This window comes from Abramis brama, assembly GCF_963993115.1.
Source record: "Abramis brama genome assembly, chromosome: 21".
Taxonomy (NCBI): domain Eukaryota; kingdom Metazoa; phylum Chordata; class Actinopteri; order Cypriniformes; family Leuciscidae; genus Abramis; species Abramis brama.
This window is the reverse complement of record NC_139983.1, coordinates 30,460,552-30,486,896: the sequence shown is the minus strand read 5'-3', so window position 1 is coordinate 30,486,896 and position 26,345 is coordinate 30,460,552. Positions and strand designations below refer to the sequence as shown.

The window sequence follows — 26,345 nt, the reverse complement described above, 5'->3', positions numbered from 1 at the left end:
TAGTGGGGCTACATGCCCACCAAATTTCATGTTCCCCGGTGTTTCGGTGTCCCTGGTATCGTTGACGAAAAATTTACGGGGGCCCCAGCGCGGGGGGGGAAGTGGCCCCCGGGGACCAAACGAAATTTTTCCGTAAAAGTCTAGTAGACCAACATACCATAAAAATTTCTTCATCCTCGGTGCCACGGTTCAGGTAGTTATTTAGTAAAAACTGCATTTTTTTGGGTTTGGGGGGGCCCAGCGCGGGGGGGGAGTGGCCCCCGGGGACCAAACGAAATTTTTCCGTAGAAGTCTAGTGGGGCTACATGCCCACCAAATTTCATGTTCCCCGGTGCTTCGGTGTCCCTGGTATCGTTGACGAAAAATTTACGGGGGCCCCAGCGCGGGGGGGGAAGTGGCCCCCGGGGACCAAACGAAATTTTTCCGTAAAAGTCTAGTAGACCAACATACCATAAAAATTTCTTCATCCTCGGTGCCACGGTTCAGGTAGTTATTTAGGAAAAACTGAATTTTTTGGGGTTTGGGGGGGCCCAGCGCGGGGGGGGAGTGGCCCCCGGGGACCAAACGAAATTTTTCCTTAGAAGTGTAGTGGGGCTACATGCCCACCAAATTTCATGTTCCCCGGTGTTTCGGTGTCCCTGGTATCGTTGACGAAAAATTTACGGGGGCCCCAGCGCGGGGGGGGGAAGTGGCCCCCGGGGACCAAATGAAATTTTTCCTTAGAAGTCTAGTGGGGCTACATGCCCACCAAATTTCATGTTCCCCGGTGTTTCGGTGTTTCGGTGTCTCGGTGTCCCTGGTATCGTTGACGAAAAATTTACGGGGGCCCCAGCGCGGGGGGGGAAGTGGCCCCCGGGGACCAAACGAAATTTTTCCGTAAAAGTCTAGTAGACCAACATACCATAAAAATTTCTTCATCCTCGGTGCCACGGTTCAAGTAGTTATTTAGGAAAAACTGCATTTTTGGGGGTTTGGGGGGGCCCAGCGCGGGGGGGGAGTGGCCCCCGGGGACCAAACGAAATTTTTCCTTAGAAGTGTAGTGGGGCTACATGCCCACCAAATTTCATGTTCCCCGGTGTTTCGGTGTCCCTGGTATCGTTGACGAAAAATTTACAGGGGCCCCAGCGCGGGGGGGGAAGTGGCCCCCGGGGACCAAACGAAATTTTTCCTTAGAAGTCTAGTGGGGCTACATGCCCACCAAATTTCATGTTCCCCGGTGTTTCGGTGTCCCTGGTATCGTTGACGAAAAATTTACGGGGGCCCCAGCGCGGGGGGGGAAGTGGCCCCCGGGGACCAAACGAAATTTTTCCGTAAAAGTCTAGTAGACCAACATACCATAAAAATTTCTTCATCCTCGGTGCCACGGTTCAGGTAGTTATTTAGGAAAAACTGCATTTTTTTGGGTTTGGGGGGGCCCAGCGCGGGGGGGGAGTGGCCCAGCGCGGGGGGGGAGTGGCCCCCGGGGACCAAACGAAATTTTTCCTTAGAAGTCTAGTGGGGCTACATGCCCACCAAATTTCATGTTCCCCGGTGCTTCGGTGTCCCTGGTATCGTTGACGGAAAATTCAGTAAGATGACGGGAAAAAAAAAAAAAAAAAACTTTGACAATCCCTATATGACCGCTTTCGCTAGCTACGATAGCGGCAGTCATAAAAATGGTTGTATTTTTTTTATTTTTTGCAGCTTAGACTAATTCTCAAGTTTTGAGATGTCTCAAACAGTTCTGTGAAGTGAAATACAGTATGATCTTTGATTTATTATTCAAGCACTTTTAATTACCATTGTGTTTTAAATGTACAATATAAATCACCTTGCTGGTTAGTAAAATCATCTTGGTAATATAAAAATTGTTCTCAATCTCAAACTGTTTGCTGGAACTTCAGAACTCTATTAACATGATCCTGCCACGTTACTGTAGTAGTACACAGTAAATCCTTAGACTTGTTTGTATTTTATGTTAGTACATAGTTAAGCACATAATATAAACTGTGACCAACAGTTTTTCTGTCATTTAAATTGTGGTGTTATTTATGTAATGTTTATATTGTAGGGTAAGAACCCAGAAAATGAACCTGGCAAATACCGTGGTCGTTTTCAATCTGCCCACTGCCAACTGCGTGATGCTATCATGGACCAAAATCTCTGAGGAATGTTTCCAGCACTTCGTTGACTCTATGCCACGAAGAATTAAGGCAGTTCTGAAGGCAAAAGGGTATCCAACCCAGTACTAGCAAGATGTACCCAATAAAGTGGCTGGTGAGTGTTTATAATAAGGCACCCACTTGCTTTATGCTCACATCAGTAAAAATCATTGTAAACATACCTGACCTTCTCCATAGCTGTTGGTGCCAGCCTGCCAGGTAACACTCCTATCATCAATTTCAAATCCTACCATCTTTAGTGTTTGCGTAAAAATACATCATAAACAAGATGACATTAAATAATTTATTTCCCTTTCTTGATTATACATGCTTTTGTATAAATTGGGGAAGTGACCTGTACAGCTATGTACAAGAAATATCACCACTTAAAGGAAAAAAGTACAATAAATATTATCAAGTGTTTGGATTATGAAGCTAAAATTAGCTGTCATTTATCAATTTTGTGACATACCAAACTAGCATTTACTCACACAACAGCAATGATGTCAGGGAGATAATAAATAAAAAAAACTGTCAAACTAAGATATTGATATTCATGAAGAACAGAGATTTCAAATTCTTGTCTAGTTGACAGTTTCTACAATAAGGTAAACTATATAGAGAACGTGTCTATCTAAAGAAAGGTTCATTTCATAAGACTTCTTTTGACGCGGATGCTTAGGGAATGTCACTCAAGCAGACGCTGTCTCGACAGCTTCATTCAAAACGAAAAACAGAAGAGGTGTAATTTTCTGGGATCACTTAAATACAAAGTGCAAAGTGGTAAATAATGACAGCAAAACATTCCACATGTTTGAAGACTAGTTTCTAACACGGTATCTGTAAAGAGAAACACTACACCATATTGTGTTACTTAAGCCATAGAAATCAATGCGGTGCAAATAAGAGTCACTCTCTTCCATCTAAATAGTTAAAAGTGTGGTTAGGTAAGTGATAATTATTGTTTTAGGAGTAAAAAGGAGGATGCTACCAGGTGGCTCCTTTTTGCCCTTTTGATAGTTTACAATACCTTGAGTATCTTCATGTTTAGATCTTGAATCTCATAAAAAAATCATCAAGAAATGGCAGTCTCACCCCAAATTCAAAAGAATAAAATGAAAAATATATACATTTTGCAAAAAAATAAACAAAACTATTTTAGGACACAGATATTATTTTCAGAAAATTAGGCACAATACTTTAATTCTCGATTCTTTATGTGAAAAAGACATGTTATCAGCTGTGAAGTATACATTATAACAGTATTTGTAATTTATGATTTATTTTTTAACGTAACGAATACTTCCCTTTCTCCTTCAAATTACAGTACTAAAAATGTGTGTGGATATTAAAATAATCTAAAAAAAAAGAAATGGCCCTGAAATAGTCTTCATTGTCTTTATGCACAATGCTACTTTTTTCTTTTGATTTTGGGGTGAAATATGACCCTGACTTTTCGTCGTCCCTTGCGTCCAACATAAGATGTCATGACGTAAGCAACACAAGCCATATTTTAAATTACTTTCATATTTTAAATTAAAATTGAATGACGTCAAAACCCATGGCACAGAAATCTTGTTCCCCACAAGTCACTACACCACCTCATTCATAAAACAGATGAACATATGATATTAATAAACTATGACGTGAAGGCACTACAAGGATGTTTGATAGGGGGCTGAGAAGCGACAAATCTAGTTAGATCTACTCCAGCGGGAGCTGTGCGTCTCCAGTTCTGCGGCTCGAGGGCTCCACTTACATTAAATGTCAAGCACAAGTGCTGTTGTGAATAAAGCTCCAGTCTTCCTCTGATTCTTCATTTGGGGATTAGACTTGTGCTACACAGCCTCTAGTTGTCTGTCGTCCAGACCGTTTAAAAACGCATAAGCAGCAAAAAAGAAAAACTGGTCTTATATGATCTTTACAGGCATTAACACACCAATACATCAAAGCCAGCACACACATTCTAGGCTGATAGGCCAGTATGAATATCAGCAGAACAGAGCTCAGTCTTCACCCAAGCGCCATTTCTGGGACTCTTCCTGACGTGCATCTGGGTGGATCTGGTTCCTCATGCCTCCCAGCACATTGGACGTTGCTTCTGTGGCAACGATTAGAGGTTTAACAACAGCTGGAGGAAGCTGGCGCAGGACTCCGCCCACAGCGCCCGTCATGCCCCTCTGCTCATGCTCACGGGTCGCGGTGTCGTAAATGGTCAGGGCTGTGTCGGTAATGCCCTGCAAACACACAGTGCGTAAGAATGGTTTATGTCAACTTTAGGGGTATAACACAATATATTGCAATACAAAAATGCAACAATATGTATCTAGGATAGTGACAATATGTATTGTGTATCGTTCACCCAAAATAAAATTTCTGTGCGAGGAAAAATTTAGAGTTTTTAGAGTTTTAGTGTTAGTACAATATTATATATAGTAGTTTAATGTTGAATATAATGTATAATAATGCAATAGGGGAATATTTGTGGGTCCTGATAATGCCAAATGTCTTATGTTACCAGTAAAAAGTGGACTACATTATTTTAAATACATCTAGTCAGTGACAGAGCGTAAGCATATTCATCTAAAACAATTCTGTATTTTCAGCTTCAGAATCATGAATATTTTTCTTCTGGTGTCACTATTGCCCTGTGCATTGGGTTATCAGCACCAAGACCAAGCCTATTCATTTACACCCACAATGTAATATCAAATGTATTATTTTTAAATTAACAGTAAAAATTTTTGTTAACCTTTTACCAAATGTCTTGGAGAAATCACAATAATATCGTGAATTCAGTATCGTGATATGTATCGGATCGTGACATGATGGTATTGTTACACCCCTAATAAACATACCAATATTTACCTCATGTCAGCCACTCTTAAAGGGACAGTTCACCCAAAAATGAATATTCTGTAGTCATTTACTCACGTTGATGCTTCAAAAAGTTCATAAAGTCATCCATTTGAATTGAGCAGTTTACTCCACGTCTTCTAAAAAAGACACTTCATCGGATGGACAGATTTAATTTAGGCTTTTATTCACATATACACAAACCTCATTGGTTCTCACACATAAAGCAAGCATGTTTGAGATTTTGTTCACCATATTTGTTCTCAGTGAATATACGTTGATCTATGTTATATGTGAATAAAAGCCTAGATTAAATCTGTTCATCATATAAAGCGACTGAACCTCTCAACTGGATGTCTTTATGAACTTTTAGAAGCTTTAAAGGTTTGGTGAAATGGACTTTCAATGGAGGGACAGAAATCTCTCAGGTTTCATTAAAAGTAGCTTGATTTATGTTTTAAAGACATGTATATGAGTACATGATGACAGCATTTTCAATTTTGGGTTAAATATCCCTTAAAAACTCAAGATGAAGTGGCAATAACAACCAATGTATTTCCATTTCAGATGGCAATTCTTAAAAACGCTGATGAATTGTGCAATTGTGAATGTGCATTAAGAAAATCAATCATCTTTGACTTCGTATTAAGGGATTAAGTGTAAAGGGGCAAAAATGTACATTATGAGCCAAATAAGGGCACAGAGTGCTCGTACCTCTTTTACCACGCTGTATGCCTTGGCCACCCCCTCTCTGAGGTCCACTGGCTGATGGGCCAGACAGTAATGCGAGTACCGTTTAATCTTTTTGCATTCTTTCTCATCTGGCACTGGAGACACCATGTCATAAGCCGTTTCAGCAGCCGCCTACACAAAACAGATCACAAGTCATTTATATATACGGATAAGTGGAGCGAATTAAGTTTAATGTGATCAGTATGATTAATACATCTATGTTGAAAACATTCACGCACTGTCACAGTCGCCCCAAAAAGTCACACACTAAAAAGAAGTAACACAAATCAGAGTTTACCTGTATTGTTCGCACCATCCGATTGGTGAGCTCCAGAGCGGCCATTGCAGTGGATGTCCCGAAGGAAGCGGTGCCCCGCTGAAAGCCACGCACTATTCTTCCATCCTTACGGTACTGCTCTATGGGCAGCCAAACTAGATCCCTAAAACCCTGAACTATAGGTCAAACAAAGAGGAAACACTGCTTAACACTGTAAATAAAGTTGTCTAATGACGGGTTCTCATAGTTAGAGACATCAATATCAATATTTAGTCGATAGTACTTTTTAATCACTTGCAGATGGAATAATGCATGTGTGAATGTGTTGTGCTAACCTAGCTGCACCAAGGAATGAATGGGTCCCACGCCTCCCAGAAGCCCCGGCAACTGGTTCTTCTTTATGTCATTCAGCCACTCATTAATGGCATATGAAAAGAGTTTGTCAACACCCAATAATCTGGAGGAAAAAAAAAATCATCTTGAATAAATAGGCTCAAGTAGATAAGAGGTAATATAATAAATTCGTTTTTTCTTACCCTTGTCTGTAACACAGGCGTCGTAATTTAAGCTCTGAGCAGTTCAGTTGTGTCAGCCCAATCACAATACCAGCAAATGTGCCCTGTAGAGTAAGACACAAGCATTATATCATACATTACAATTTTCTCATTGTTTTTTTACTAAGAACAAATTAAATCTACAAGCTTGTTTTTGTAGCAAAATATTGTTACTTGACCCAGTGCTTTATATTTAGATGAAAACACCATTTATTACAAAAAAACAGTGCAGAGCGAGTTATTAACTCGGTTATCAGAGCCTAAAGAAAAAATAAGTAGTTTGACTGATTAGGGGGGCAGTTTAAAAACAACACCATTTTCAACTTTTTATGCATTTTGGTCGTTTGTTTACACAACGACGGCATTTTGGGGGCCTGAAAACGCAAACTTTTGAAAACTAAAAACTTGTTATCGTCTCCATGTAAATTACAAAAGCGCAAATTTGTGAAAACGGTAACGTCATGCACATGACGTGTTCAGCCTATACGTGAGTAGTGTTTCTTTACAAAGTAACATCGCCAACGAAATAATACCACGTCATTTTCACAGATCTAAGTGAACGTGGATCGTTTTGACAATGTTGTCGTCTGTACGTGAAAAAAGCACCAAAAAAAACCAAACGTTTCCGTTCTTTAGTACATCACTGTCGTGTAAACGTACCCTTTAGTCAACAAAACATATTTTTGTATGAATCAATCATTGCATGTAGGCTATATATTGTCACTGTGCTCGTTACAATTCACAAATAAAAAAATACATGGAAAAAATTTCAAATGTATTTATATCACATTATTTTAATAATTAATAAATTCAGAATGAAATATGATGTTCACCAAAAGATTAAGACAATTTGTTGACATTTGGATTTTGTAGATAGCTCACCTGCTCCATGGCCATGTGTTTTCCATGGTAGTCTAATCGAATTGGCACCTCTGAAGTGAATCGGAACTCTCTGGAAACCGACATAAGCAAAATAAATTCTGGTTTGTAGTTATTGATTAACTCATACCTGAACAACTTGTTTAATGATTTTGGGGGTGAATGTTTAATGTAGATGAACACAGTGTTGTAGATCAGGGGTTTCCAATCCTGCTTCTGGAGGGAGTTTATTTCCAGCCCTAATTAAACACATCTGAAGCAGCTAATCCAGGTCTTCAGAAGAGCTCAATTCTAGAGGACAGTAGCCCTCCCAGAGTAGGATTGGACACCCCTGTTGTAGGTGGTTATGAATACTGCTCCCTCTCTCACACACCTGAAGAATATGGGCTGGTCAGTGAAAGATGTGGAGGCAGTGTCTGTCTCAGCAGTGCTGTCTTGGCTGCAGGTGCGGACGAGGCTTGGACTGGCACGGCTTTGTGTTGGCACTGAGATGATGGGCGCAGGGTCTTGAGCCGCTGCACCGTTGTACTTGGAAAAACTGCAGGAAACTTCGGGGCCAGAAGGCTTCTTCATTGACACACAGAATGCTACAAAACAAATCAATAAATAGTCACATAGATGAAACAATTGCTTGCAGAGCAGAATAGATGTCGCAAGATCTAGAGAGCTGCCTTAATGTTTACTTTTTTAAATACAAAATTTCTGAGTAGAATGTCCTGGGTAGTAATTACAGTAATTACGATGTGGCGTGAATGCAACATCTTTTTGACTTGAGTGAGCCTACATTGCCAAAAAATGTTGTCTAGATAGGCAGCTCAATCACAGGATTTGGAACTGAGTTAATGTTTCCAAGGTCCACAAAGTTTGTATTTTGCATATTGATTGTTACCTTCCGTCTCTGGTGGGGAAAACATTTCAACGTCTGCTGCCAGACTGGTGAAGAAGTTCTTCAGGAAGAACAACGCATCCTGTACAACAACAAAAAGTGACGAAAATGAGAGGGATCACTGACATTTAAGGTGTGTTCACAGTTGTAGTTCGGTTCGCTTGGTTCATTTGGTCCGGACCCCCCCCCAAAAAAATTATTTAGTCCTGGTCCGCTTGGCATTCAAATTGGCATTTTACCACCGAACCTAAGAGCACCGAAGATACTGAACCTAAACCTAAAGCAGGGATATGGTCACCACCTGATTGATCGGCTTTTATCACGGATTTTTCGCGACGGAACTTACCGAACATCCAAAACAATGCTGTGTTCTGGGCTAAATGCGCTTGTTGTATGTGCGTAGCGTACGTATGATGGTATTTTGACCAACTGAGAACTCGTGAAGAGCTTATAAAATGTGTAAAGGAGTCAAAACAGCATCAGGAATCCCTCTGTCACACACACAAACGAAGATCTGCTGTGAGGAGACGCAGTTCTGATGCCTGTACCGAACTGTGATGGGCAACATCACAACTATGATGAGAAAAAACAGGTATGATTGAGCAGTCTGTCCTTTCTAGGGTCACATCTTGTGACATCATGTGCTGTTTTTGGTTCCTTTACATGTCTTTGGTATGGTTCGACTGAAATTTGAACGCGACATGGACCAGAGTTCGTTAGGAAGCGGACTGAGACCCATCTTTCAGGGTTCAGATGGCAGCGTTCACAATTATTTAAATGAACCGCAGTAACAGAGCAATCGCACCAGGGTTTGTTTTAATCCAACCGAACATGCCAAGTGTGAACACACTCTTAGTCCAGTCTGAACTACACTGTTCATCAACTCTCCTCAAATCATATTTTTTAACAGTTTTGTTCTGTACCTGATCAATGTTCAGACGGAGGGGCATTAGTGACACACGTAGACAGCACTCCTGAGGTCCCTGTCCAGCTTCCGGACACACGTGTAGGGCTCTGATGGTCAACTGATATACACACACAGACAACACATGCTCAGACCATATCATCTGATATTTTAGAAACATATTAGATCATTATCTGTCTGTGTGTATTTGATTGTACCATGTTGGAGTGAGCTTTCCTGGGCATCTCTTTACTGGAGTACAGGTAAAGGAACTTGTTCATCATGGAAGAGGCCAGCCTGTCTCGTATCTCCAGATCCTGCACTGAGAACACCTGTCTGGACACCGGCTGCTCCGTCAAAACGCCTGCCTCTGGAGCCATCTGAGGATACACCTCATGCTGGAACCGTACCTAATATAAGACATGAAGAATCATAGAGTATTATTAGATGGTTTAATACTGGTTATACCACAGGAATGTTGAATGCTTGATTCTGATTGGTTGATGAACGTTCTAACTAAAGGCGTGCAATTATTTTCCAGTAAACGCACAGCTATGAAGTAGTTCCAGGTCTGTTCACCACTTTACAGATCCATATCACGTCGCCAAATTATTTAAGCCTACAACAGTAAAAGAACCATCATCTGCAAAGACACTGACCAAGCAAACAAATATAACAAACAACAGGATAAAAATAACTAATTTATGTTTTTCCCAGTAAATTACCTTTTATTTTCTATTGAAAGCTTTCTTTCTCCCTCTCTCTCTCTCTACATCCACACTCATAGGCATACTGTACAAACACACACTCGCAGTCAGATGGAAACTTACACGTTCAAAGAAACTTTTTGACAGCGCTGCCCATCGACTGACTTGATAAAGTTGCTACATGACATTTCTCAGTAGCGAGGTGGGACTGTTTTTAAAGCAGTTAAACTTAACTAAAATAAATATAAAACTACTAAAAACATTTCGTAAACTGAAATAAAATACTAAATATTCAGTTAGATGCCAAGGCAACAATTACAAATTTTCATTCAGTTTAAGTTGAAGTACTAAAATTACTAACTAAAATAAAACAAAATGACTTAAAAATAAAATTTAAAATATATATATATATATATATTTTTTATAAAAAAAAAAAAAAACCTACTAAAAATGACAAAGGCACAGAAAATTACTCAAATTACCTAAATGAAAATTTAAAACTGAAAATATAAAAAAGCCAAGTCAAAATATTAATAAAAACTAAAATAATATATGAATAATACTAAAATAAACAGTGATATATATTGTCAGTTTGGCAGACAGATGATTAAAATTATAAAAATGTTTTATTTTCATATATTAAGCATTATATGCATGTCCATATATTAAGCAGGCAGATGATTAAAATGTTCAAGTGTTTCTCTGACCTTACTGAGTTGAATCTCCATCAGAACATCATGGTTTCTGCCCCATCCTCCTCCAGCACGAGAGCCTCTTCTCACTTGTCTTACAGGAGTCTGTGACGGAGAACTGTGAGGAGTGCACCTACACACAAACATGCTCTCTGAATACACACTTATAACACACAGATTTTATATGAAGCATGATTATGAATCAAGAGTGGCCCAACTCCAAAAATGTACCCTTGACTGCGAGCTGGTGATGAGGACAGTGCGCCACCGCCGAAGTCCTTTCCTCCATAGAGATGCCACACGACAGAGATCTCTTTGACCAGATATCTGATTTCCGGCACAGGGAAATGAAGCGGCCCCCTATTCAAAGTGCTGCCCTCCAGGGGGACACCGAAATGTTCTTCCTTCACCAGGATAGGTTCAGAGGTTAGCTTCTTTACCACAGGCTCCTCATCCCGTTCCTGACAGACAGACAAAACACTTTGATCAAGTAATGCATACACGAATTAAGATCTCTTTTTTAAAGAACAGTTCACCCAAAAATGTGTATAACATCTTGAAATTCAGTCAGTTCTTCACGCAAAGCTATTTCAATGCTTCTCTGCCTGAAATATGTATGAAATGAAGATCTCACCTCTATTCTGGAGCCTGGCGTGTCGAGGATGCAGAAGTCATCAGAGTCGTGGAGCACAGGGGGGGCAGGAGGAGAGATGAGGGGCGAGTGCAGGGTTGGGTACGTGGGGCTCGGGTCCTGCCCCAGGTTTCCACTCTCATCAGGGAAAAGGAAGAGATCAGAACGGGGTGGCTCATGATCATGTGAAAGGTCTTCGTTGATACCTACACGAAAGACAGATTCAGTGCTGTGTTATTTTAGTATTTATTAATACTTTGAATATACAGTGCAAGAGATCCGCTCATTGCTGCACAAACAATTTTTAACCGAACAATTTTGCAATTTTTTGTGTGTGGTTTTGCTTTAGGAAACTTGTAGCAATGGAATCATCTGAAGGTTTTAAATGCAGTCACTGTTCTCCACCGGAGCTGATCCCGTCGGTTTTGTTCTACGCTCGAGTGACGCGACTCAAATGCTCCACTTAGATATAACCGCTGCCGTCGGTTAATGAAGATTTGACAGAAGAACTCGAGGCTCAATTGGACATATTAAAAGTGATAAGAGTTTTCAGTTATATGGACATCACCATACTTTGGTCACTGTCACTATGGTTACTCGTAAGAGAATACGGACTTGACCCCTGTTGCACGTTCATTTGAGAGGCTACTGTAAATTGTTTAAACAGGACATTTCGAGACTCACACCTGTAAATGCGGTTGTCGATCCCAAAAACTGAATGTGAACGTAGCCTAACTGATTCACTGGCATGTAATTCCAAAGATAAAAATTCCCTGATTAAAATATAACCCGGTCCACCTATGATACGACTTTCTTTTCAGCTGACGTTACTCACGTTACTGACGTTAAACACATTCTGCTACATAACGGAAACTTTTAACAATCCAATCAATTACTGATTGATATTATCAAGCGCCGCCATACATTTTTATCACTGATTATCCAGTTGCACTCAGATTATATATATATATATTAGTAAAATTGGATGGCGAATGTTGTTTAATGTATGGTTTTAAAATAAGTGCTAGACTGAAAAATTTGGAAAAGCCATTCACCACAGAAAATAACAAAAAGCAGAGTAGAATCTGACCGTTCTGTTGCAGCATATGGCCCTGCAGGCTGTCTGTCTCTTCCATAGCATCACTCATCAGATCCTGAAGAATCTGCTGCTCCGCTTCAGGAAGTAGAGGTGCCGGAGCTGGTGGGCGGCTCACTGCTTCAGTCTGGAGAACGTTAAACATGTTCATCATGACAATAGCTCAAATAAACTACTACTCATCATCTTTTAAAAAATTGGTAAGGTTGTCTGATAATAATTACTTTGATAGTTTGATTTTAAATATTAAGCATGATGGAATGTGTCATTGTCGACATGTTAAGTCAGATTTTCAATTGAACAGACCTTCACCCTTTGTTTAGTGCTTCTGCGTTTGGCCTCCATTCCAGAAGGGGGCAGTAGATCTCCGTAGCTGGCTATGTACTGAATAAGGTTCATGAGAGCGGCACAGGAGTCTGAACAGGTGCGGATGTGAATAACATCACTTGAGCAACGCAGCTCAAATCTCGGCTCCGTCTACAGAGACATAATTGACATGAGAGCATTCTGCATTAGAGGGTAGACAACTCTTTATTTTAACGGAGGACTTTTATACCATTTTGCCATCTGCTCCTGGTTTGACTGCTGTGATCCTCAGTTCCAGGGTCCCCATATCAACCACCTGCACATAGTCTGAAAACATAAAAATAATCAAATGAAGCCAGAGTGCTTTGTCGACATATTCTGAAACAGCACAAACGTGTATAACTCCTCACCTCGTGCCAGATTAACAGACACAGCGTTGACTTTGTCAGAAAGAAACAATACAGCTTCATCTAAAATTATTCTATAAGGGAAGAAATCATAAGCGATTAGAAAAAAAGTAACTAGGAAATGTTCAGTTATAGACTGTATAGTTATTTTACCTTAAACTGGAGGAAGAGTGATCTAAAGACACACTGCTGGAGATGCTAAAGGTCTCCACCGTCAGCAGAGATCTCACGGGTAAATACAAAGGTCTAGAGAGAGAAAACTGCTGCTTAGATCCAAATGCTCTTTTAATAGAAAAGCACAATAAATACATTCTGTGCAGATTATGAGGATTGAATCCTGATCCTCATTTGTTTGCTTGAATGAAACGCAATTAAATTCATCCATTGTAAGCGTCCAAACAGTTTTGGGAGGCACCATTTTCCCTTTAAACACTGGATAGATGTATTGGAAAAGATAGTGCTAGAATCTAGCTAGACGTATCACCTATAATCCAGGGAGCAGCTCCATAGATGCAGGTGGAGGGTGGACACAGATGAAGGGGGCGTGTAGCCAAGCACCGGCTCATCTGACACATTTAAAAAGTCGACTATCTACAGTGGAAATATAACCAATAAGGTTTGGCACAGATTAATTTACGACAGTCTTAGAAATTAATCAGATTGTTATTGAGTCAACAACTCATTCATCACCAGAAACTTTTAAGATGCAATCCACAATTCCAAAGCCCATAGGCGCTTTTATTTCAGATGATCTGCATGAGGTTTTGTACATATTATTATTATATTATTATTACCTGGTCATACCAGCCCAGACTTGAAGGCACCACTCTGTGCTCCAGCGTGACTCCCCTCATGCCAATGGCTATGAGAAACTCCTGAACATACAGAAAGACATTCAGACAGATCCAGTTACACGTTTAAAAACACAAACAGCACAGAAAAGTTTGGGGTTGTTAAGACTTTTTAAAAAGTTTTTCACCAAGGCTGCATTTATTTGCTAAAAATATAGCAAAAACATTAATATTATGAAATAGTATAAATAGTATAAACTTTTCTATTTATTCCTGTGATGTCAAAGCTGAATTTTCAGCAGACATTACTAAAGTCATCAGTGTCACATGATCCTTCAGAAATCATTCTAATATGCTGATTTGATCCTCAGGAAACATTTATTTTTATTAACAATATTGAAAACAGTTGTGCTGCTTAATATTTTTACAGGATTCTTTGATGAATATAAAGTTATTTATTTATTTGAAATAGGATTTTTTTGGTAACAATGTAAGAAAAAGTCTTTAGTGTCAGTATTGGTCAATTTAATACGTCCTGAACAAAACTATTCATTTCTTTAAAAAAAAAAAAAAAAATCTTACTGACCCCAAACTTTTAAACAGTAATTTATGTTGAAATTTTAAACAGCACTTGTCTAATCCAGTTATGTGTTACCTTGACATTGCGCTCAGTGTTGTGGGAGGAGATTTTAACAGCGACAGACAGCATGCTGTGGGGCTCCAGACTGAGCCCTTCTGACGGAGACGCCCTCTCTGAGGCCGATTCAGTCGCATACATAACAGGCTCCAGCCAATGAGGACGCGTCCTGCAGGGCAGATTAACACTCCACTCCGGGGCATCCCCATCCACCGTGCCTGACCAATTAGATACACAAAAATTCATCACACATACTTATTAATCCTAAATATGAGATTTTTTATATTTTAATGAGATAAAAATATCATACAAAATAAGCACTAAAACACAATTAAATAGGAGCATATATTTCTGTTTACACAAAAACAATAATGTACCAGAAATCTCTATAGACCATAAAAAAACTTTTCTTGTTTACCGTGGTGATAGAGGCAGGCCTGAGACGTGTGGAAGCAGACATAATGCTGGTCTTTGTAGCCTTCATGCTGTGTCACGCCAAACAACGTCCCGTTTTTCACTTCCATCCAGAATTCACCGTGTTTTTTTTGTAACACACTATTATCATCCTGCTGGAAGCATTGGCATATATTACATAAAGCCATGACTATATAATGAGTCTATATTAAAGCACGATCTTCGCAATGTTGATGCAATACCTTTAGGTGTGTTTGCAGAGCCAGCAGGCCGTGGTTAACAGACAGGACGATGGAAAAGAGGCTCTGAGAGTTCTTAGGCTGGATCTTACTCCTCTTCTTCCTTCTGTTCCTATAGCCCAGTTCAGCGGGGGTGTAATACTGCAGGATCTCTTCCTCAGAACCACTCTCTTCCTCTTCACACACATAATTGGGAAAAAATCCAGAACAAAAAGACCAACAGACACATGACGTCAAATGAAATTATTACCTGAAAACAACATCTTTCCAAGAATAAGTGCTGGAAATAGTACCAAAAAGCATGTAAATGCTTTTTCTAGTCTGACATTAAATATTCAAGTGAGCAGAAGGGGAAATGATCTTTACCCTCAGGGCCAGTAGATCTAAACTGACTGAAGCTCTCTTTACTGTACGTGTTGATGAGTTGACTGGCTACAGACAGACCCACACCATACGGGATGTTCTCCACTGTCTCGACTGGAGATGGAGCGGTGGGTTCCCATAACAGCAGGTCGTTATTAATCCTGGTAGAAAAAAAAAGAAAAAAGAACACATGGCAGCTGGAACTCACGAGAAGTTTGAGGATGTAGATTTAGAAGACAAAGCTGTGATTTTCTTCATGCATTAATAATAATTACCTGTTGTGTAGTTTCTCATAAAAGTCATTATTGGGCAAAGAGAGCTGCACGTTAGGGAAAAACAGCTCAAGGATGTAGCGGGAGTTGCTCATGGTTTTATCTTGGAATTCTGTCATCTCCACCACGTCTCCTGGGATGACCATCTGCATGAGGCGCAAAGTTATTATACATTATTAATAAAAACAGATAATTACTAATTAATTTAAGTCTATGTGGGCAGTTGATCCATAATGGGTGCATGTATTTTTCTTAACACTGGGCAAAAATTGCTTTTATATTTATTAAATTATATTATATTTATAAATAATTTGCCAAAAAGAAAAATAATTAGAAATTAAAATATCAACAAATCAATTTAGCTTACAATTTAAAACTTAATTTCAGAGAGAAAATAAAAATCTCCATACCTCCTCATTCTCATACATGACACGTCGTGAGGAGAAAGGGGATGGCTCAGGTTTGCCAAAATCACACACATCCTTCAAGGAGTGGGCGGCTCCTTCTTCCTCCTCTTCCTCCTGTGAGTGACCGTCTGCTTCTTCCTCCTCTTCCTCAGCTGTTACACGCTCTAAGATGGAGCGCACAGCCTTGGGGTTCACCTTCAAAACCACTCTGAATGGGTATGGAGCAGAAAATATTTTAGTTTCTGCATCTGGATGAATTTTATCAGTAAAGATACACAGAATGATTATAAACAAAACAGTATACACAGAGCACAGCCTACCTGGGCCAGTCGAATTTGCCACAGTCGGATGATGTCATGTCCTCCTCCATGGTGTTAGCTACTCGTAAGAACCTGGCTGCAGGGTGATCTTTATCTTTTTGAAATGACCCTAGTGTAACCAAAAAACACATTGTGTGATTAAATGTGTAAAAAAAAAAAAAAAAAAAAAAAACACCATTCTAATATTCTTTGGATTTTATGTTATGAGGTTTTGTATTGCATTATCATATCTCCAATTTCTTTTATACGCGAAGAAATGTAAAATTCGATTTTAAAAAAATCTCCCATTGATTTACATTGTTAGATTGTGCACAAATCTAGCCAGCAGAGATGACAATTGTAATACTGGCATATTACCATTTATTAATATTTTAAAAATTACTCTTTGAATTGTTTTTGTCCTCTCTTTAATTTTTTATACTAAATTGGTATTTTCTCCCTGGCATCTATTGTTGCCATGTTGTCTAAGTGCATGTTAGACAACAACAACAAAAACAAGAAAGCATATATAACCTTCAGGAAAAGCAAGTCTAGCAGCCATAAAATATGGTTTATTCTTTTTAGAAAAGAAGAAGTGAAGCATGTCTATAAAAAGTTTCTCTGTATCCTGTATGTGGGGGACGACCGTAGAGGAACATTTGAATTCATTCCTCATTTCCTCATCCAATGATTACTTTCAGAATTCACTCGAAATGCAAAGTTGCAAGATTATTTTTATGGCATGATCAGGGTGAATCTGTTTGTAAATTAGTACCGCTGAGCTCTTTGAAAGTGAGCTCCATCTTGTTCTGCTCTGATGAGTTTCCTCCAGTGAACTCCGTCTTGAGCTCCAGATCCTCCAGCTCCAGCTGAAGCAGCTCTTTCTGCAGGGACTTCTTAAACCAGGGGCCCCTTTCCTGATCCGAGCGCAGGTCTGGGATTGGAAACCGTACCACTAGTACCAGTAGAGGTGCATTTATTGACACAGACACGTGGCAGTGCGCTGGGGTGCGACTATCATCCAGGAAGACCTCTGCGAAGGCTTTGTGCTTGTGAGGAAAACACACAACCACAATGAGATGCAAAGTGATATAAAAGTAAAAGAAAGTAAAAAGTAGAGGGAGCCAACGTTTCTCACCAGACTGACATGTTTATTGTAGGAGGTGTACATGTGAGATGCCATCATCTCCGTTGTAACCAGTTTCTGAGGCTGGAGTAGGGAGTTGAGCCTGTCCACAATGCTGACGTCACACTCTGAGCGCACTTTACCCAGCTCCACCTGCAATTCTGCTTTACGAGGTACAGTACTCAGGCGTACCTGCCCGCCCTGGTTAAAAAAAAAAAAAAAGTGGGACCATGTTTACTGTCTGCAAGTGACTAGATTTATGATTAATTTGAAGTAAAAAATTCAAACAATTAATGTAAATAATAAAATATCATATAGATGGACTAGTCAAGGACATAATCGTGTGGTCATTTACTTTAGTATGAAGAAATACTCTATCAGCTCCAATCAACACGTCTAAAGAAGTTGTTGCAATATTTCAGGCAGTTACCTGCGGGCCTCTGCGTTCTGTTAGTTTGTAGTGTAAATGTAGGCATGTAGGAGGGGGAGACTCACTACTGGCTGGGAGGTCAAACGTAAGAAGCTAATGTTTTGACACAGAAGAAAAAAATCATTGTTATTATATAAAATAACTATTCTGTGCACATACAATATTTGTTAACAGACAAAAAATACCTCTGTGTAATGGGCTCCACTCTTTGTAGTGTGGCTGTCAGTAGAGTACAGGCATTCCAAAACCTCCACCTGACTCAGAGAGAGATCCGTGTTCAGCGTACGTACACTGGAGCCTTGGCAGTGCTCGTATGTCACCTTTAATCCTTGACCAATGAACCTGAAGATGGAGAAAAATGCATTTAAATTTGCTGCTATCTTTAGTGGCACCTTAAAACACATACTCTCTAAAACATAAGCAAAGGTTAAGTATGGAGTTCCACAAGGCTCTGTCTTGGGTCCTTTCTTGTTATCTTTATACATGTTTACTTTAGGATGCATGACTTTATCTTTTGCTTTGATTGTTATGGTGATGACCCACAGATATAAATTTCCTCTAGACCCATTAAGAATGTCAGTTTTCCCTGTCAATGGAGTGCATTGAGGACATTAAAGACTGAATGCAAAGTTATCGCTGTCCCACCTCATCTTATTTGTGAACTCACATTCAATGTCAGCAATCCAAGATTATCCAATTATTGATAATTGCAAGAAGGCTGATAACAAAATAATAAGCAACCATTCTTATAGTATTCTAAAGAGGTTGGGATATTGCCATCCACCAAAGCTGTATTTAAATAAAAAAGCTCTAATAAAAAAGTTCAACTAAACAGATTTGAACAACATTTTTAATTCTATGTTCGTTTGTCAAATACATTATTACTCAACATATAATAAAAACAAATTTAAAAGGTTAAGAAGTGAAAGCTTACCTGAGATGATCATGTGGACAGGCTTCATCAAAGATGGTTCGTGATTGGAGGAAACCACCAGCAGGGAGTTGATTTACAGTCAGAATGCGGAAAAACTCAGAAGCCATTGGTGCAAGATGGCTGCGGGAGGAGTTTGGAGGTGGGAGGGGGTCGATATGGAGGACAGACAGGCAGAGATTGCCCACGGTCAGCCTGAGAACCAGCTCAGGCCTGGACTCATCACAGTGGCCTTTAGATGGATGAGCTAGAGATCACACATAGGGTATATAACTGATTAAAGATAGTCATAAGGGTCAACAATTAACATAAATCATAAAGGTGATGATGGGACTCACATGTCTGCCGTAGCAACTTGTGGGTAAGCTGAGAATCTCTGGAAAGTTGTGGTGTCTCATTTGTCTGTTTCTCCTTTTGTCTAGGAACATCCATGTACTCATCCCACACCGTCTAGGGAATGTGTCAAAAAATGTTTTACATTTGCAATATCTTAAAGTATGTACGATTTTTGAGAACTGACATTCTCTAAATCCAGTTTATTGTTCATTGACTGCTATTAGTATGACATTCATGGGTTTATCTCTCTCAAAAAGTGTTAACACTGAGCCCCCAGGCACCATCCAAACATTAAGAGCAGATCCGTCAATCTCTTTCCAGCTCAACCAACTCAACCAAGTGGGGCATGGCTATTGTAGCAGGCTGAGCCAGAGGGTGTTTGCCGATGTGGGATCATGGTTGACGCATTGCATGGGAAAAGATATACAGCTTTGGGTACAGGAGTGAAAGCCAAAATTTGTTGCATTTAGGCTAGACCATCAAATATTAGACAGGTCATTATCACGTCAAAGTGAAAATGTATGCTTTAATACAACATCATCATCATTCGCCTGTTCCGAAATACATATGTTCCAGTTTATATGTTTTACTTTGACATGTCCTCAAATAGTTCTGGCGCATCATGTCAAAAAATGCACTCAGTGCAGATGCTTTGGATGGGATTATTATAAGTGAGAAGCTGACGTTCTCTTAGAGTTAGCCTACTTAAATGCTTACTCAAGACCCATTGCAACACAGCTAAAGTATTTATAATATGTATTTGTGATATTTGAGATGTGGGATGCGTGACACACGAAAGGGGTGTTTGCAATATGTGCTGTACTTTTGTTATTCCGGTAGGTGCCACTAGTGTCATAGAATGAATGACACAATCTATCATTTAATGAATGAACGGTGACACAATCTATCATTTAATACTACTTATGCATCACTGAGTTCAAAAGCCGAGACTTACAGTTATATTTCCCGATGGCGAATCCCCCAGGGAGGTGGAGTAGTTGCTATTTACAGACAAATCTAGATCCACCGTGGGTGGATCCCCAAGAGGAGGCAGAGATGATAGGCTGTGTGACATGTCCATATCAGCCATGGAGAAAAAGACATCCTCTGTCCGACCAATAAGAAAGAGATTAATTAAATATGTAGTTAGAGATATGTAGACATTCTGCAAAAGCAGAAGAACTAAGAAGTTCTAGATTCAGATTCAGATTATTTTATTTAATGCCATGTCAGCACTCAAAGCTATTTTCATGGCAAAAATACAATTACAAAAATACAAATATCATATAAATACAATAAAAAACAAAACAATTAAACACAGCAAGTCATATGAGATTTTTTAAATTAACACATGATAAAAATTCCAAAACCTTTTCAGGCATAATCTCATTAAATATGTCCTTAAGTGAAGTAAGAAGTTCTAGATGTACTAAGAAGTAAAATACGTGATGTGCTAAACTAACCTCTGCTGGACACCGTTCTGGTGGTCTGGCTTTCAAACAGGTCCTGGTCAGTGGCACCTGTTATGGTGTCTTTCTTCAGGCAGCGGTTGAGCTCCATGTGGAGGCGATACTCATCCTCTTGCTGCATGGGCCGACTTTTCCTGTCCTTTCCTATTGCAGACCACTCCTGCCCGGCTGTATTCCAATATGAAAAGTCATTCACATTCATTCAAGAGGGACACATATGGTCGAATCATGAATAAAAAATGATTTTAAAAAAGTGTCACCTGAGCTGGAGAAGACCCCAAACATGTCCAGTAAGAGGTGGACTTGTTGTGGTGAGAGCAGCATGATTAGAGAATCAAACTGTCCGTCAATATGCAACTGTGAAAAGACCAGCCATTAAATCTTACTATTAAAAAATTAATTATGCCTATATTTTGACTTCTCTGTCCATTCAGAAATACACTTAAGACAGCTAAAAATGTATCAATGTAAATTAATTAGATAATAAAACATCACATCAAGTGATGGACACAAAAAGAAGTGTGTTATGCTTTTCATTTTAAACAACATTTCTATTGTTTTATAATTTAGACAAAAAGCATTTGAATACTTTTTAGTTGTCAAATGTAGTGGAACACATTCACTCAAGGACACTGCGACAAAGGAAGCTAATCTGTGCAATACCTTTATAACCAGCTAGCATTCAAATTAGTGTTCGTTATACTGCATGTACCCACCTTAGCTCCTGGCATAGCCTCGTTTTGCTTCAGAACCACGGACAGCTCCAGTTTCCCACTAAGGCAGCACACCTGCACTGGCTCGAATGGTGTACTGGAAGACACAGGCTCTGGGAACTGAGGGTGAGGCTCACAGATGATTTTTGGATTCCAACTTGGTGAAAGTTTGGGTTCAGTATCCTTAAATGTATAAAGAACATTTGTCTTAGAGGGCTTTGGAATTGTACTGGTAAATAGTTTTAAAAAAAGTCACCTGAAGTTACTGTACTTAAGGTTAAGGGTTAATAGGGTTAAGTTAGGCTTAGGTTGCACCACAACTTGGGTAAAGATGATTGTTTTATTACAGCAGAACAGATAAACTCACTGTTTGAGTGGGCGATGATTTGGGGCCGGCACGTGCAGACTCTGAAAACTCATCCCAGAACACAGAGGCTCCGTCCAGAGTGAGGTTTTTATGTGCAAATGTAGTAGGCTGATGGATATTGACACTGGAGCCCTCCTCCACGCTCTCATCACAGTAAACCATTCTAAATATCACAAAATGTACAGACAGCATGGCGATGATTCATATGTAGACATATCTTGTTGTTGTGTTGAAAATATTTAGTTACAGCTCTAGAACTTACTTATTGATTCGGAGTTCGAGGGCAATGCCAGTTTTAGAATTTTCAGGAATGTGTTCCATCCGCAGGACGGTGTCCACAAAAGTGACCTTGACTCTTCTCAACACTAACAGAGAGAACAGAGAAAGGTTCTGTCATTGAGAGGCAATCAGACTAAATATATTTCAGCTCTATACAAAACAAAACAAAATAAATACGATTTTATGGGATTCTACGGGAAGAGGCATACCCGTCTCAATAGTCTCGGCAAACTTTTCCAGACCCTCCAGAGGTTGGAAGCTCTCTCCCTGGTCATCAGTGAGTCTTTGGCTTAGACACTCTTTGGCCAGCTGCATACTGCTGGTCATGAAGCTGGACCAGCACATGGGCTCCATGCCGGATGCTAAAAAAGATTTACAATGGTCATACACAACATTAAAGTAGTCATAAAATGGAAATTCACTTCACAATTCATTCATGCATATGTTTCATTTAAAAGTAATTGACCTAATTGTACTTTTTAATCAAAATAATTGGATCGTCCAGGGAAATGACTCTCATAATGTACCGGACTACTCTAATAATTTTGTCTGTATAAATGCCCTTTCCTCCAATCGCCTACAAGCTTGGATTCAGATCTGCTTCCAGCCAATCAACAACCATGGGATAGACCAAGTCCCTACCCAACACTTTTTTTTTTTTTTTAAATAATCTGTTTCACTCAGACATACATCTAAATACAAAATAAATGATCTGTCAGTACTTCTCTTACATCAACTTTATATTAAAAATGGACTTGCGAGAGAAAAATCAATACAGAAAAGTATAGTATTATAAAAAATGTTTTTATTAAAACTACTAGAATAATAGATCATTAGACAGAAATAGTATACAATATAAAAAATATTAAATAATAAACTATTAAATTAGTGCTGGGCAATGATTAATCGTATCCAAAATAAAAGTTTGTGTTTATATAATATATGGGTGTGTACGGTGTATAATTATTTTGTATATATTAAATACACACATATGAATGTATACATATAAGAAATATTTGCATGTATATGCTGTATATATTTAAACATAATTTATATGATTTTATATATAAATAACACATTTGTCTTAAATATATACATGCAGGTGTGTGTATTTATATATACAAAATAATTATCCACAGTACACACATTATATAAACACTTTATGCCTTTCCGATCTGATATGTAAAGGGGAAAAGGGAGAAGAGCGAGTTGGGCAAAAGGCGGATTCGAACTCTGGTTTTGATGCTGATGATAATCCAGCATCTTCCCTAATTTTGATTAATCGTGATTAAACGTTGCCCAGCACTACATTAAACACAAAATATTAGAGTGTGAAGATTTCTCAAATAAGAATAAACTTTACAAAACAGAATTGTAGAATGCATAGCATTGCAAACAAAGCATTTGTCAAGATTATCCTCTAAAGAGAAAGAGATTTGAGAGATGTTTCCTACCCATTCGAGGTCTTGGTCTGAACACCATCTCCAAACCCCTCACTTCCAGTGCACAGTTGTCCTGGAGCAGTGAGGCCCATGGCACAGTGAGACAAATGGCCTGGATGAAGCCCTCACTCACCTCAAATGGTGCATCCACAGACTCCAGGATCTCATTCAGGGACTGAAGAAGCACGAGACATGAAAGTCACAGAAGGTAAACTGCGAATAAACATCCTTTTTGATGGTTTTTAGGGGGATAGGTATAAAATATTACTATGTAAACCACTCTCAGTTTTGTCTGGCAATGGAATGTTCCCTTGGTGCTACACTCAGAAAAGATATAGCAAATTTCAGAAGTTTAATCATATATTCAACTTATCTGCTCATATCTATTCTATATTCATGGCGAAAACATTGTATGGCAAACTATCAGGTTTTTAAAAATCTATTTTTGCTAAAACATCCGATCGGGCCAGTGCTGAATCATCATGAAAGTTGATCACTTGCATGAGTTTTAAGCCTTGCCAATTTAAATATTAAAGGGCAAGAAGACACGAAAGGGAACTCAATTCGGTACATTTGAAGCGCGCCCAAAAAGCAGAGTCTGACATCACACGAATACTGAGTTCTTTTATGTCTTCTTGTGCATAGATGGACAATTTCACACAAACATTATGACAAAATTCCCATCTTTGCGAGTATCCTATATCTAGTATTAATATATTGGATCTGCGCATTGTCTTAAAGTGACAGCAGCCTAATATTCCTGCTGCTTTTTAATGTTAATCAAACAACAAAAGACTCAATGCAATAAAATAACTCATTGCTCTTGACTCAACAACTTTTGTAACTTTAAATAAGGATTCATCTATATTTAATTTATACAGTTTAGACTATGCAGTGACGTTTTACATTTGATTATTTTATTCAATTTCTGTACTTTACCTAATCTGTATCTAACTACTGTTAGATGTATTAATCTGTATCTAACTACTGTTAGATGTATTTATTTAATTTGTGTCTTTGTTCTATTGTTTATTTTGTGCTATTGCTTGTAGTTTGATTATTTGTCATTTTATTATACTGTTTACTTAATAATGTTTGATTTATATTTTATATTTATCATTTATTATATTATATTTATATAGAAGTTTTTCATTTCCATTGTTCTTGCATTCCATGTAAAAAGTCTGGTGAGTAAAATAAAAACAATTACAAGACAATGGCGACTCGCGCTTCAGTGTGTCCGTAGAGGGTTGGAAAACTATATTTGGTTTATTATCTTTGTTAAAAATGTCTTACAAAGTGTTTCTCACAAGGTTAAACACAGCACAATCTAATAAAACATGCTTCAATGATAAATGATTTTGACAAAAAGAATATGTTGCTGGATCTTTTTCTAATATTAAAAACTTGAGTATCATCCTGGAAAGGCCTATTCGGCAACAGGTATAATCAATCTGGTCCCATCGATTTAAAAAAATGATAAAAACTTATTCTCCCAACATTGAGGCTGATTTCATGGAGTTTGTTCTGTACGGAATCAAACAGGGGTAAACAGCACAGAAGTAGAAAACGTACCCATTTGTCGAGCGGCACTTGAGCAAGTGAACCCGTGCCTTGATAGAGATCCAGACTAAGCTGGTCCAAACTGAGCTTCTCCTGGAGGAAATTTCCCAGATATCGATGCAGCAGGTACCTGCAGGCCCGCTTCTTAATGGACTCAGAAAATGGCCAAGGCATCTTGACCAGCTGTTGGCTTCAGTGAGTACTGAAACACATTAGGACATCCAAAGTGTTAAATGCCACAGACTTAAGAGCGTTTTACTGTAGTGTGAACTGCAGTGGATAGTGTGGTTTGGTGGCGTAGTTTGTATTAAGCTGGAACAGTTAAACATAACATGCTAAAATACAGACAGTTTGTGAAATAAATAATACACACAAGCCAGTCTAAAAACATTCTCATGGAATTGATAAGAAGTTATCTTCATTCTCGGTGACTTTGACATTGCTTTGCTGAAAACACACACCCACACAATTATTCAGTGAAGGGTTGTTGATGTCAATGATTCAGTATAAATACATGTTCTGATTCTAGATGACTAATGAAGACATCCAAATAATGTGGCTGTCTGAACAAATTACAACTGTAGAACTAGTAATTCAATACACTGATGCAAAGGACTGTTAAAGCCTGGGATTCCTAGAAAACCTATCAATTCACAGGCATTTAGCTACTCAATGCCTTCAGAACAACATCAGAAAATGTGGTGAAGATGATGAGCTCATTTTAAATGACTTGCGGTTATATTTGTTTGTCTGGCATTCCTGACGTTGCTGTCTGACCCCATATATCCACATATACAGTAACGTTATAGTGACCACCAGTGCTTGCGCAATTAAGGTTGGTGAGTTTGTTTTTTGCAGCTAACAATGCCAAATCACGGAGACACACTGCACAACAGCAAAAACCGTTTGTTCGTATGTACAAACGGTTCTCGTGTCAGAGAAAAATAACTCACCTGTATTATAAAATAGCTGATTAACCGTTGTTCCTTGGCTTAGGGTGAACTAGCATACTGGCTAAACACAATCCTTTATACCTTCATTCAACTTTGTCTCTTCAGCTGATGCATCGCTCGTTAATATTATGTATATTCAACTGGAGATGGCAGTCTTCAGGCGCATTATAAGTCAGGTCGTGAGAGAGCAGCATCTCTGTTTGTCTGCTTATAAGGCTAAGATGGTGTTTACAAACACGCTCGTGA

At 38.9% G+C, this 26,345-nt stretch overlaps 1 protein-coding gene across 2 annotated transcripts; it reads right to left on the bottom strand.

The window, feature by feature from the left end:
• Positions 1-2,431: 2,431 nt before the first annotated feature.
• On the bottom strand, positions 2,432-26,317 carry atg2b (autophagy related 2B). Of its 2 annotated transcripts, none has more exons than XM_084096694.1 (43): positions 26,100-26,317; positions 25,159-25,348; positions 23,596-23,758; positions 22,351-22,503; positions 22,125-22,227; positions 21,863-22,025; positions 21,499-21,678; positions 21,043-21,139; positions 20,777-20,950; positions 20,269-20,420; positions 19,316-19,427; positions 18,981-19,224; positions 18,232-18,388; positions 18,047-18,139; positions 17,629-17,817; positions 17,266-17,539; positions 16,512-16,620; positions 16,195-16,399; positions 15,788-15,930; positions 15,516-15,673; positions 15,153-15,325; positions 14,915-15,065; positions 14,515-14,714; positions 13,863-13,943; positions 13,553-13,659; positions 13,222-13,314; positions 13,072-13,142; positions 12,912-12,988; positions 12,662-12,832; positions 12,350-12,482; positions 11,263-11,465; positions 10,860-11,089; positions 10,644-10,761; positions 9,448-9,639; positions 9,249-9,350; positions 8,329-8,407; positions 7,813-8,026; positions 7,443-7,512; positions 6,543-6,625; positions 6,342-6,463; positions 6,028-6,182; positions 5,712-5,861; positions 2,432-4,378 (listed from the first exon to the last, which is right to left on the bottom strand). In XM_084096694.1, exons 2-43 carry the CDS (start codon positions 25,318-25,320, stop codon positions 4,148-4,150), a joined length of 6,237 nt encoding a protein of 2,078 aa, XP_083952820.1. In that variant the 5' UTR covers positions 25,321-25,348; positions 26,100-26,317; the 3' UTR covers positions 2,432-4,147. The 2 variants fall into 2 exon arrangements, with proteins under 2 accessions (XP_083952820.1, XP_083952821.1); XM_084096695.1 differs by having other exon boundaries at positions 14,915-15,062.
• Between the last annotated feature and the right edge of the window lie 28 nt (positions 26,318-26,345).

Coding starts and splice junctions, on each gene's coding strand:
- atg2b (XM_084096694.1), bottom strand. CDS start 25,320: ATGCCTTGGCCATTTTCTGAGTCCATTAAGAAGCGGGCCTGCAGGTAC. Junction 19,225..19,315: donor CAAGTTGCTACGGCAGACAT/GTGAGTCCCATC, acceptor TGTGATCTCTAG/CTCATCCATCTAAAGGCCAC. Junction 12,483..12,661: donor GCACTAAACAAAGGGTGAAG/GTCTGTTCAATT, acceptor AACGTTCTCCAG/ACTGAAGCAGTGAGCCGCCC.